Genomic DNA, 13,234 nt, shown 5'->3' with positions numbered 1-13,234 from the left:
CTTGAGTCTGAAGATTAAATGAGAAATTGCTTTAAAGCTTTTTAGTCCCTGGTGGATTGTGAAGTTAAAAAAAAAAGTCAAGTTGCCACCTGCTGTAATTTGTCCTAATTAGTCAGTCTCATGCTGGAGTTGGGGGAGGGATGAGGGAGATGGGAGGAAGCAAAGAAAGGTGGAGGAGTGTCTTTTTCCCTAAGTGCTCTAAATATATGCAGAAGTAGAACTTTAGTGCATAAAAAAAGTCCCCAACAGAATACAGCGAATTTGTCTTTGAGACAGGTAGGCTGGGCCCAGATCCCAGAATTCAGTGTGTCTGATTTGTTGAACTTAGATAAATTTGTCTCATGGGTTGGTAATGTTACTCTCTCTATAGAGAAACGGAAGTAGAGGACACCCAAAGACCCATGACAGGGAACTAGAAGAAACCCTGGAGATTATCTTATTTAACCTTCTTGTTTTACTTAGGGGGAAAGTGAGGCCAAATGATGTGGGTAACCTTCACAAGGTACCCAGCAAGGAGCAAGGTCAAGTTAAGACTCTAGGTCTCCTGGCTTGAAGTTCAGTGTCCTCCTTATCACAGAACAATGCCTCTCTTCATGCATTTCTGACTACAACAGTTCCTGCTGCATTCAAGTATCCTCTTCCCCATCAGAGCTGGAGGCTAGACTTGGAAGACTCGTGCCCTGAACCCAATGCTACTACTTAGTACTTTTGAGACTATGGATGAGATGCATAGTTAAGTCAGTGGCATTAGACTAAATAGATTTTGTTCCCTTCCCCCTTAAACTGTCAATTTATAGAAATAAGACTGACTAGAAACATCAGAAAACTCTCTTCTTACCATTACCACAGGCGTGATTAGCCTCCTTGGTACAGCTTAATCTGAGGCTGAATTAGAGCCTGTAATGTATTTTCAGTAGTTCCTTCAGAGGCCTAATATCAGCCCTGACTTTTAAGTATAAGAGAGAAAGGAGCAGAGAGGAGAGAAAGACCACCTATACAGGAGGAATCAACCAAGCCTGCAGCTGAAGTTTGGAAGAGGCAGATTCTTTCTACAGAAGAATTTTTTCAATCTCACAAGCCAATTCTAATTAACCAGTAGCTCTGATAAGAGCCCCTCAAACGTTAGAGAATAAAAAACTATCATGATTGGTTAGTGATGTCTGCCATGAGTAGGGAATGCAAGAGTAGAAGAAACATATAAGCCAGATATTTACTTGCTCTACCTCTACTTTCGTCGTATGTGTCTCTCATCTCTATACAATGGTCTGTTTATTGTACTCTAAGTTCTGACTTTCTAATAAAGAACTCTTCAAGATCGTTGAATGAGCAGAAGACCCTTCATACAGTAGTTAGACTATATAGACTCCTTGTTATCTTCCTTCTGATTGCTCGATTTGTTACTGAGTATAAGAGGTTCATTTGGCTTGCACGTGTCAAAGCCAAAAGAGGCATGGACCGGAGTTTGCAGCAAAGAAAGGAGAGGTTTATTTAGGGAAATGGTGCCAAGCCCAGAGACACAGGTGAGCTAGCACTCAAAGACCTGGCTCCCAAATGGCCTCTAGGGATAGGTTATATAGGGGGAAACTCATTAGTAGCTGAAGGAGTTGGGGTCTTGGGCTCTATTGATTGGTCAGGGCTAGAGTAGGAAGCAATTGATCATTGTATCAGGTCCCAATGTCAGTCATGGCATTGTTCTTTCTGGTTTTAAGGGGATTCTGGTAGGGTCTTTCCACTTTCGTGGAAGTGTAGCTGCAAGATGCAATATGTTACCTTTAGTTTGACAGAAAAATTCTCTTTCTGTGGTTAGCTGACCTGGGCCTTTGTTCCTAAAACTGTTTGATGCTGACCTAAGGGCTTAATGATTAAGGGAGTGGTCATGCAGAATGCAGAAGAATAAGGAAAGAAAAGAAGCAAGTGAGCCCAAGGCCAGTTTGAATCAAGGAGAAAGAGAAATCATTTTGAAGCAGTGAAGATTTGCAGTTACACACTAGAGTTATTACTCTGAAGATTAACAAAAAGATTATAGAAGTTCTGAGTATTCAGGTTTAGGAATAACAAATTAGGTCTCCCCTATCACTTGATTAGGAGGTGTATACCCAGTAAACATTGAAGCTAGCATATAAACCCTTTCATCGGGGAAAAGCCGAAGGCTGCTAAAGCTCATGCCTGTACAAGCCCATATTTATCTCCCTAACCCTCCTCTAACAGGGACACACAGCCAGGAGCCTTGGTAACTGGAGAGCAGAATTTAGTTTTCAAAAGCAACCTATACCTCTACTCTCCAATCTCCTACTGCCATACTCTGGGCAGTACTTCTTTAATTGTTTGCCAGGAAGTCCAAGAAGCTTTTCCAGAAATGGATTAATTTTTGTTTAATTAAAATTTTTGCTCCCTTCTGCCATCTTGCCTCTTAAGCAGTTAAGAAGCTTTGGAGACAGAAAATTTCAAGAGGGCCTCCTCTAACAAACTAATCCCATTATCACCTTTCATTCCTTTCTGTCTTCTCCAAATTCCAAGGGCTCCTGGAGTTTCTTCTTTTTCTGACAAATCAATAAAAAGTAGCTTCTTGCAACATATCCTGCTGGCCAAAACCATGCAAGTAATTAGCCATCATCAAAGACTATGAAGAACGTCAGCAAGAGTTTCCTCCTGAACATTTAAGAAGTTGACTGTTCCACAGAGCCCTACAGGTCTCCAGTGATATGCTGCAAATACTAAACCTGCAGTCCTGGTAGATCAGGTTAATCTGATGCGAGGCTTAAATGAAGATTGAAGTGTAAAGTGTAAAGAGATAGAAGAGATTTCTGCTTTTTACCTAACACTTCTGGTTCTACCTCATATGTGGCTGGTGTTTCTTTTTTTGCCAAGGGGTGAGGCAGCCAATGGATACCATTGCCTCCAGTGTGCCTTATTATCTGTACCTCTAAAGTATACCTTTAAGCATTAGCTATTTAGCATTGGCGATAGTAGGCAAAGGTAAGATAATTCAGACTTTGTTGGAATTAGTGGCCCTGCCTGAAACTCTCTGTTATTCTTCTAGACTTCAGAGCATGAGGGCCGTTACTATGAATGTGATGTTCTTCCTTTCATGGAAATTGGGTCTGTGGCTCATAAGTACTATCTTCTAAATATCCGGCTGCCTGTGAATGAGAAGAAGAAAATCAATGTTGGGATCGGGGAGATAAAAGATATTCGGTTGGTGGTAAGTGAGTCTAATTGACCTAGGCAGCCTGTGGCACTAGAACACTGGCTAAGAACACTGGTTCCTGAGCATGCATATTGGAAGGGAACTTGCATCTCATTCTTGGTATCTCCATGCCTCAGTTACCTCATCTGAGAAGTAGGAATAATAACACATGACAGCTGAGAGCATAAATTTGTTTGCAAGATTACAGAAATAGAAAATAATGCAATTATTGTGCCCATTTAAGATGTTATTATAATGATCATGATTGCATAATGAATACCACCAAGATAAAAGTAATTGTTTTTTACATGTTTCAACTTGTAAGTACAAATGGTAAAGGGAACAGTGTGGTGTTTTAGCTTCTTTCCATTTTGTTAAACAAGGAAAAAATTAGAACATGGAGAAAGGAGACAATTTTTTTAATTTAAAGGTAATCACACAAGAAATACATATTTATTGTAGAAAATTAGAAAGCACAAGTAAACACACAGAACATAAAAATTACCTTTAAATCCTACCATTTAGAGAAATAACCATGATTGAGGCTTTGATTCCAGATTTTTTTCTGTATATAAACTTTCACTTACAAAAACGGGATCATACTCTATTGGTTTTGTTTTTTATTTTTTAAATTTAATGATCATTGTGAATATAATGCATATATACTTTGCAATACCACTTAGCATTTCCCCATCTCAACCTTTTGGGCAACTAAGATATCTCCAATTTTTCAATGAAAGCCTTACAGAAAAATCTTTGATCATGTTCTTAATCATTTCCTTAGTATACAGTGGGTCCATTTTTATGACTTTTATATTTCTATGATACCTGAGAAGGAGCTGGGGAAGTTTGGGGAAAATACATGCTGTGAATGTGAAAGCTCTTGATCTTGAAAGTTTAGCAGACAAGGTCTCCCCTCACCTCTCTCCAAAATGCATTTGCTGGTAGAAAATAATACGAAGATATATTCACCTTCAAAATTGTGTTGGTATCGCTCTAGGGAATCCACCAAAATGGAGGCTTTACCAAGGTGTGGTTTGCCATGAAGACCTTCCTTACACCCAGCATCTTCATCATTATGGTGTGGTATTGGAGAAGGATCACCATGATGTCCCGACCGCCAGTGCTTCTGGAAAAGTAAGAGCTGATTTTGGAGCACTCTAAAGGAACACAGCGTTGCATGATCTGCCTGCCATGCTCCTGGTTTTGCTGGGGTCTGGTTCAAGTGGTCAGTGTGTTAATTGGGCTGTTGATTTGACCAGGAGTCATTTTGGATTCCTTTTTCTCCTCTAGCTTTCCCATGCAAATTATTATTAAATCCTAATCTCTTTTGGCTTTTTATTATGTCCTTGCTCCTTGTTCCCATGGTCTGAGTCAGTTATTTATCTCTGTTACAGTGTTTGAACTGCCTCTCTCCTAAGTCCAACCTCTCTTACCACCAGAAAGATGATGCTCCTATAGATATATCCCCTTTCTCTTCCATGTTATGGACTTTTCCCTTTTTTCTGGATTATTCCCATTGATGTACAAACACTCCACACCATCCTCCATTCTTAAATAAAATCTTCCTTTTTCTACTTCTCCTGAAGCTATCACACCATTTTTCTGCTTTTTCTTTTTTCACAAGTCCTTAAAAAACTTATCTGTATATCTTTCTGTATATAGAAATATATTTTTTCTTAAATCCATTTCACCCCTCCTTAAATTGCTCTTGACAGGATCACCAGTGACCTTCGCATTCCAAATACAGTGGTCATTTTTCCATCCTCACTTTTCTTGACTCATCATCAGCATTTGACATAATCGATAACTCGCTTTTTTTTTCACAGAGCCTCCTCCATCTCTCTTGTGGTTGTCCTTCTTTGCTGACCATTACTTAATCTCCATTGCTGTTTCCAACCAACTTTCTAACCTCTTAAACTTTAGAGCCAAGGCTAAATCTTTGGAGCATTTCTCTTTATTAGCTATGCTTATTACTCTGGTGATATCTAGTCTCACGATTTGAATAATCACCTAAATGATAACTCTTAATTTATAATCATCAACCCCAGCCTTTCCCAACTCTGGACCCAAATGTTCCAGCTGTTTATTCAACGTCTTCACTTGCACAAAAATGTAACATGTGCAAAGAACACTTGATTTCCTACCACTTCAAACTTACTCCTCTCCCAGGCATTCCCATCTTAGGAAATGTCAACTCCATGTGTCCCCTGATTAGGCTAGACATGTAAGAGTCATCCTTTACTTCTCTTTTTTTCACACTTCTCATCCAACGCACAAAGAAATCTTACCATTTTCATTGCTACGGCCCTAATCTAACCCACCATCATTTCTATCTTGGGTTATTGGAGATAGCCTCTCAACTGCTCTCCTTGCTTCTTCCATTTCCCTCCCTATAATCTATTCGCAGAGCAGCCGGATTGTTCCTTTTTAAGTGTAAATCAGATCATGTCACTCCTCTGCTCGAAACTGTCTATGTTCTGGACCCTTGTAATGCTGATCTCATCCCTTATCCTTTCTACCTAACCCACAAGTCCCCTTGGTGGCATGCTCTCACCTCAGGGTCTTTGAACTTGCTGTTTGCTATCTAAAATGCTCTTTCTAAGCTACCTCTGAGGCTCAGTTCCTCATATCCTTCAGGCCTTTCTCTAAAGTCTCTTATTTTAGAGGCTTTTCCTTGTCCACCATATATAAAATAGCATCCCATCACATTCCATTCTCTTACCTTACTTTATTTTTCTTCATAATACTCACTCTTTTTATTTATTATCTTCCCTTCCATACCCTTTCTCTCACCACATCTGAATGCAACTTTCACTTGTCTGTTTTGTTTGTTACTATATCCCTGGCTTCTAGAATAGTGACTGGCACATAGTAGGAACTCATTAAATATGAATTTTTTGAATGAATAAAGGAATCATGTCACTCAATTGTTTAACCTTTTTTTATTAGATCCTCAGTTCTTTCAAGATAAATTGCAAATTCTCTGCTGAGGTATGCAGGTTCCCTCATGAGCTCAGCCCTTCTCACTTCTCTGGTATCATGTCCTATTGTTTCCTGCTACATGCAGATCCCCAAAATGCTTCAGTCTGTTCCAGGCTTCTCTGCCTCCATCCAGGCTTTTCCCTCTGCTTTCCACCTCCCTAACCCTGACTCACAACTCAGGTCCATTTCTGTGTCTGTCAAAATTAGATGTCCTGGTAGCAGCCTGTGTACACTTTTATCACATTGCTTATCACACTTTCTCTTTATCTGGCTCAGCCACTGAATATATCTCTATGAGTAAAAGAACTGGTCCTATTTATTTATCTATAGACCTAATAAATGCCTGTCACATGATCTGTGCTTAACAAACATGTATTTCATTGGTATGAACGAAAGTAGGAATAAATCAGTGACTGAATGATATTTTGATAGAGAAGTGGCAATTAATTGTGTGATAGAAAAGCAAAATAAAAACTAAGAAAGCAGCTAAAAGAATTTGTATTTCTTATTGTTTGGAGTCATTTATTATTGAAGTGCATATGCCTATGTAATTCATAGTTCTGAGGATATCATAGTAATAATGAGTGTTCTTAATGCTAACCTGGATATGTAAGAGAGGATAATTACATTCAATGAGGTCTGATTAAGAAGGCAAGGGAGGGCAAAACATTGTAAGAAGCTCTTAATCTGAGTTGGTACCAAAATAAAGTCCTGGGGATTAAGTAAGTTAGGTTCAATTATATTGAAAAGTTAATGCAACACTCCTTTATTCTGCAGTGGTGCCAACAGAATAAGACATTTTGCATTTCTGTGTAGAAACTCATTATGAGAGATAGGAAACTAATCATATGGCTTCAGCACTAATAAATGACATCTCAATTCCCCAAACTGACTTCTGATTTTTGAAGATCTGCCTCCCAAATGAGTAAAGTTGTTTTCCTGACATTTTCTCACCATCAGAGTCATCTTTGCCCTTGGAATTTCCATGACTTTTATCAATATCCCAGTGGAATGGTTTTCCATTGGGTTCGACTGGACCTGGATGCTGTTGTTTGGAGATATTCGACAGGGTATCTTCTATGCAATGCTTCTCTCCTTCTGGATTATTTTCTGTGGCGAGCACATGATGGTAAGAGTCCACCGGGGAAGGGACAGTGGACAAGGCAGAATAAATTAGTGGTTACAAGAGTGAGCTCTGGAGTCAGACCCTCAGTTCAAGTTCCTCCTTCACCACTTACTAGCTGTATGGCCATAGTCAACTGACTTAAATCACTCTGAATCTCAGGTTCCCTATCTATAACATGGAATTTATAGATAGGGTTTTGTGAGATTTAAATGTGAATAATGTAGCAGAAAGTAAACACACAAATGTTAATGATGATCATTATTTCTTATCTTTTGGCTTCTGCTCTGCCTGTCCCCAGGACCAAGGTAACCACTGGAGAATGTGGGCCCAGTTCTTTCCAGCTGGCAATTTATCCAGGTGGCCTAATAACTCCTATTACCCTGAAAAACTGACCTCCTGATTTGCACAGACACCAAATCATATTTCAAGAGGGATTGAAGGTACCATGGTTAAAAATAAGAACGGTGCCATCATCACATTGTGGCTAGAATGATATGCCAGCTGGAACTTGGGCCGCATGTCGGGCACTTGGGTTTCATAGTCAAGTGGACTGTTTTTAAATTTCATTTGCATTTGATCATTGCTTCTGAAGCATTGTAGCCCTTCCAGGAGACCAGTGAGAGCTGGCAAGTAAAGAGGAGACCATCTAGTTTCAAACTAAAGACATGGAAACTGCAAAATATGTATGGAGACTCTCTTTTGTGTGGCACAAATTTTACAGACTAAATCAGTGTAGCCTGCAAACTCAGACAGTCCCAGTGAACCCAGTTAGGAGGAGGATTTGCCCAGACCTCACACCTATATGATTCCTCCCCACCCCAGCTGAATTATAATGGACTTTATACAGAACCAAACACTTCTTCCCAAGATAACTTCCGTATGACCAACCAGAATGGATACTGCTGGGGTAGACATGAGGGGTCTGCCAGCAGTGACACACTGAGATGAACCATCAGCAGCAGGGACTGAGAGTGGAGGGGACTCAGATACAGCAGCAGGACGGACTACCAGGGTGGGTTGCCCAGAGCAGGCTGGTATGGACTGTCCTACCTGGTCCAGCCCGGATGCTAAGATATGTCTTTTGCCTTTCTCCATTTTCTCACTTTACATTCCTTCATTTTCTGCCTTTTAGTGTCTTTGTATATCCATCAAGAAGAATCATTCTTATTTTTAATAAAAACAGGGAAAACATGTATCTGTTTTCCTAACCATAAGAGACCTCCTACACTTGACATATTTTAATGCCTTACAGTCTTTATCTTCTGGGGACCACCCCACCTTAACAAACACAAATGATAAATCACATAGGAATTTAATTCTGAACGAGTGATTTTGTGGCCCACTAAACTACAAAGCTTTTCTTAGTGTTCCTATAGCATCCTGTTGTTATTACCATGAGAGCCCTCAAGGACGGGCTGACAGAAGTGAGTTTCTTAGGAACAAAGATTTTGGTCTTACTCATTTTCGTATGCCTAGAGTCTAGCGTGATGCTCAATATACAATAAGTTGTCGTCAAGGATTGTTTGAATGACTGACTCATCTATAGAATCGCTTTGCTCTCCTTGTCTTTATTCCATGTCTCAATTTGGCTTTCATCAGGATCAGCATGAGCGGAATCACATAGCAGGGTATTGGAAGCAAGTTGGACCAATTGCTGTTGGCCCTTTCTGCCTCTTCATATTTGACGTGTGTGAGAGGTGAGCAGATGCCTGTGGGTCTCTGAAATGCCTGTCACCATGTCCACTCCTAGCTCTTTAGGAAGAGTATTCAAAAGGGAGAAGGGTGGTTAGAGGTCTGTCGAATAAAAGTGTTGGACATGGTCACATCCTCAGATAAGGCTTGGGATTAAGTCAAAGGCAAAGCTTTAAAGATGCAAAATATTTGGACTGATCATATACTTCAAACTCCATTTGTCTTTAAGTCCTCTGTGACTTTTCTTGGTCTAAATACAGCCCCTACCACTCTGACTGAAAAGCTAAGAATATGTAAAAAGGAAATTTGCCCATTGCCTCTGTACTAATTGTGTCTTGCCTTTCCATTTTGTTTCTCTTTGTAGAGGGGTACAACTCACAAATCCCTTCTACAGTATCTGGACTACAGATGTTGGAACAGAGCTGGCTGTATCCTTCCTGGATGAGCTCAGAGTTTTATTTCTTCCCCCAACTGCCCAGTCCCCAAGATCATTTTCTAATGATGTTCTCCATATGTGCTCAGCCAGAGCTTTGATCCTTAGACCAATGATAACAGCACAATTAAAGCAAATAATGAGAGGAATTAATGCTTGCTTTCAAGCCTGGGTGAGAGCAAGCAAAATAAGAAGATTGCACCACGTCCCCACGGCAGAGGGATCAGAATTGCTGTTCTGATTGTGCCCTATCTATTCTCCACTTGTTTACTGCAGACTGAAGCATGACTAGCTTTTCCCTGGAGCCCTGGAGTTTCCTCTCTGGGTCCCTGTGGGAGAGACTGTTTCTGAAGTCGCCTGTGTGTGAGACTTCTTACAGCGACCCTGGTGAGCTGGCATACCATGCTGCTGCTGTTCATTTCCGAGACCAAGTGGAGATAAGGCTAAGGTGATTAGTTCCAGAGGCATCACCAGGGCTTCTGGTTGGTTGACATAAACTCTGTCTGAGACATCTTAATGAAGCAGAAGTGACAGTCTTAGCTTATCCCTTTTAGGATGCTGGATTTAAATATTTTATCTTCCTGAATAATATGTTAAATGCTTTTGAGACTCTCCCTGTAGAAGGGAGAAAGGCTTGAGTTGTATTCTTTCTTGTTGGATAATATCTTGTCATGTGTTGGTAAATACGCTATGTCTGGCCATGATGTTTATATTGTCTTCTTAGTATCACAAGAACGTTGCGAGCAAACTAAATCAGTAGTGTCATATCTTAAAGATGAGAGTTGAGCTTCCTGCTCCCCTGTTCCCCCAACCAAAAAATGTTACCTGCACCACACAGGGAAAATTTATATGCTAAGTCTACTCCAACCCTTTTGACAAATAAAATTTCAACTCCTACAGCAAATAACTATATTCCCTTCAATCCAAGGTACTGTTGATTTTAGAAAAGAAGGAAAAACTTCATTAAATATGTTATTTAATGAAATGTGCATGCTGAGTTCACACTTGTTAAAATATTTGATGCAGCTTGAGGTAGAGTTGTAGCAGAAAGGAGTTGGAATCAGGACTGCTGTCTCCCAAGCCACCTCACTCTACCCAAAGCCTTGGTGATTCTCAGCTTGAGCTTTAAAGATCGGTCTCCAAGTCACCTTGATCGGTCTCAAAGTATATTGCCACCATCCTCAACTCCTACCTTGGCCATCTGTTTTTCTGCTCCCTGGTCCATTTAACAAGGTTTTTATTGTGGTGAACAGAAGATTACAAACAGAACTCCATTCCTGGTTTTGCTTTAATCCCGTGGTCAGTGTCCCTTAGCACCTGCTGCTACTGTACCTACCCCCACCCCACGCCTCCTGATTCTAAGCTATCTTAATATTCGTATAAAAATCCAGGGTATAGCCCACTGGTTCTCAAAGATGGTTATAATTGGATTCTTAGCCCTTAGAAAATCTGATTCCATATATCTGTGATGAGAGACCTGGACCACCTGTATTTTTACTCCTGGTGATTTTAATGCAGCTTTCCCCCTGGTCACTATTTTGCAAACAACATCCAATATTTTAATGCTTTTCAAATTTATTCTGCATATGCATCTCCTGAGGACCTTGTTAAAAAGCAGATTCTGATTCTGTGTTTTAGGTCTAGGGTGGGCCCTTGAATCTGCATGTTTAACAAGCAAATCTTCATTTCTCTTCTTATTTGGCTTAGAAACAATTTGGAACGTTCCTTGCTGTGGTACTTTTGTGTCAGAAAACCTCCATCACTAGGGGTTAAAAAAAGAAAACCTCTATCACTGGCATTAAAATGCTAGGTTTTCATCTTTTATCTTTCTGAAAATTGCCTAACTATTTGGAGATAAAGAGTATTGCCAACCGAACTGGGGAGAAGTGCTTGCGTCCTTGGCTAGCCTGCCATTTCCTTTACTGGACATTGTCAGATGGCCTTCATCATTGTGGCTGGGATCTGCCTCTGTCTCTACTTCCTGTTTCTGTGCTTCATGGTATTTCAGGTGTTTCGAAACATCAACGGAAAGCAGTCTAGCCTGCCAGCCATGAGCAAAGTCCGGCGGCTGCACTATGAGGTAAGCAGATCTCTTGGGTCATTCAGGAACTGGTACTTAGCATCTCCTGCTTGATGTGTAAACACACAGGCACACACACCCTACACCTGGAGAGTGGAAGTTTTTATTTCAAAGAGAGATTGAGAGATTCACATGTACTATAGAGTCCCTGGGCAAAATAAGAGGCTATTCTGAGAAGCATTTAGGGAGCCTGTCTAAATCTTGGAGTTTTCTGTGGGATAAATGTCTTTCTGTCCCCAGTGAGGAGTAAACTTGCCCAGCAGGTTCTTCAGCTTTGGGATGGAATGTGGGTGCATACTAGATGGGAGATTTGAGTGTGGTAGAAATGGGATTTGGTTTGGGGTGAGGCATTAGTTTAGGTTTCCTTGCAGAGAAACAGTGTTAAGACTGGGGTTCATCCCAGGTGATCTGATTTCCAGACTCCAGGAGCCCACATCTCGCTTTGAAATATCCAGCCAGGTGCTCAGATAGAGTTCAGTAATCTCTGTTCATACATTATGTGCCTGATTCAAGAAAAGCACTCAACATCCTTAACTCTCGAATACAAGCAACACATTCTTAATTTCTCAAGGATCTCTTGGGCTCATGCTGAAGTGGCTGTCCTTAGAGACATGGGCCTAATTCCTCTGTGAGAAGAAAAACAGAAACCGCAGAACCCCAGTGTTTCTATGTGCAGTGGATCTGCAGATGAGAGCCCCTGAATAAGAGGTGTCCCTCCCCAAAACACAGGTTCCCTTCAGTTCTGCCCTCAGGAAACCCCGGGTACTTTCTCCAGCTTTGCTTGTCTCTAGAGCTGGAGTGACACATGAAAAATCTCAACCAAATCCACTTCATGTTGATTAATATGCATATTTCTTTTTGTTCACTGGAGCAGAATTTTATTACAACCGCAGAAAACTTGGATTTGGTAACTTTGAACCCTTGCAGAGAAGCATAACCAGCTTAGCAGGGAAATTAGCAGCCCCAAGACGTGCTGTGAATATAATTTCCCAGGCTCTGGTATTGCTGTTTCATGAGAGATAAGAATATAGGAAATATTTGGCTGGATACATTTTTCAGCCACATTCACCTCTGCAGGAGAAATGTTACTATGTGAAATTATTTTACCATCACTCTTAGGGACTTGGTTTAATAGATTTTTTAAATTAGCTTTTTATAGATTTATATATTAAGAAAAGGATTGATGGTAGCTGCTGGAATGTTAAATGAGTCTTTCTCTTACCTAACAGGGGCTAATTTTCAGGTTCAAGTTCCTCATGCTTATCACCTTGGCCTGTGCTGCCATGACTGTCATCTTCTTCATTGTTAGTCAGGTAAGTGGGCCCTGAGGGGTCAGGGTGAGAATGCCCCTGGAGAAGTCTGTCTGCTCTGCGCAAAAAAATTCTATAGAGCTACTGAGAAAGGAGCAGGGAGGCGATAATGCTGTGCAGCTCATGAAGCCATGTCTTCTTAGGCTGCTCCAGTCTGGGACTTGTTATTATCTGGCCAGAAATGGACTGAATTTTCCCTTTCACTACAGCCTCAGAGGGGGAAGAAGTTACTAAATAAGTTAAAAGCCTACAGCCAGATTGAAAGGTGCTTGTTTCATTAACTTACTTAAGAGAATAAACTTTTCAAGCCCTGCAGCAGAACACCAACAAGCAAGTATTAATTTGACTTGATACTTATCTAGCATTAATATAAATCCTTTTACAGTCCATCAGTCATTCTTTGTAATAATTATATTGCCAT

The 13,234-nt window shown here is 40.5% G+C and overlaps 1 protein-coding gene and 1 long non-coding RNA gene across 4 annotated transcripts in view; both read left to right on the top strand.

Annotated features, from left to right (window-relative positions):
- Positions 1-13,234, top strand: part of WLS (Wnt ligand secretion mediator) — a 92,290-nt gene that overhangs the window by 62,883 nt on the left and 16,173 nt on the right. For all 3 annotated transcript variants that reach the window (XM_039838552.1, XM_039838553.1, XM_039838551.1), the window contains exons 4-10: positions 3,041-3,202; positions 4,188-4,324; positions 7,133-7,301; positions 8,898-8,995; positions 9,355-9,418; positions 11,360-11,503; positions 12,733-12,816. In XM_039838552.1, coding sequence (XP_039694486.1) covers positions 3,041-3,202; positions 4,188-4,324; positions 7,133-7,301; positions 8,898-8,995; positions 9,355-9,418; positions 11,360-11,503; positions 12,733-12,816 — 858 coding nt within the window. The remainder of the gene's footprint in view (positions 1-3,040; positions 3,203-4,187; positions 4,325-7,132; positions 7,302-8,897; positions 8,996-9,354; positions 9,419-11,359; positions 11,504-12,732; positions 12,817-13,234) is intronic.
- Positions 9,425-10,127, top strand: LOC120583208 (uncharacterized). The gene is made up of 2 exons (XR_005647731.1): positions 9,425-9,595; positions 9,700-10,127. It is a non-coding gene; the product is annotated as an uncharacterized LOC120583208 (long non-coding RNA).

Source organism: Pteropus medius, unplaced genomic scaffold (assembly GCF_902729225.1).
Source record: "Pteropus medius unplaced genomic scaffold, Ma_sr-lr_union100, whole genome shotgun sequence".
Classification (NCBI taxonomy): domain Eukaryota; kingdom Metazoa; phylum Chordata; class Mammalia; order Chiroptera; family Pteropodidae; genus Pteropus; species Pteropus medius.
This window is presented reverse-complemented; position numbering and strand designations above follow the sequence as displayed.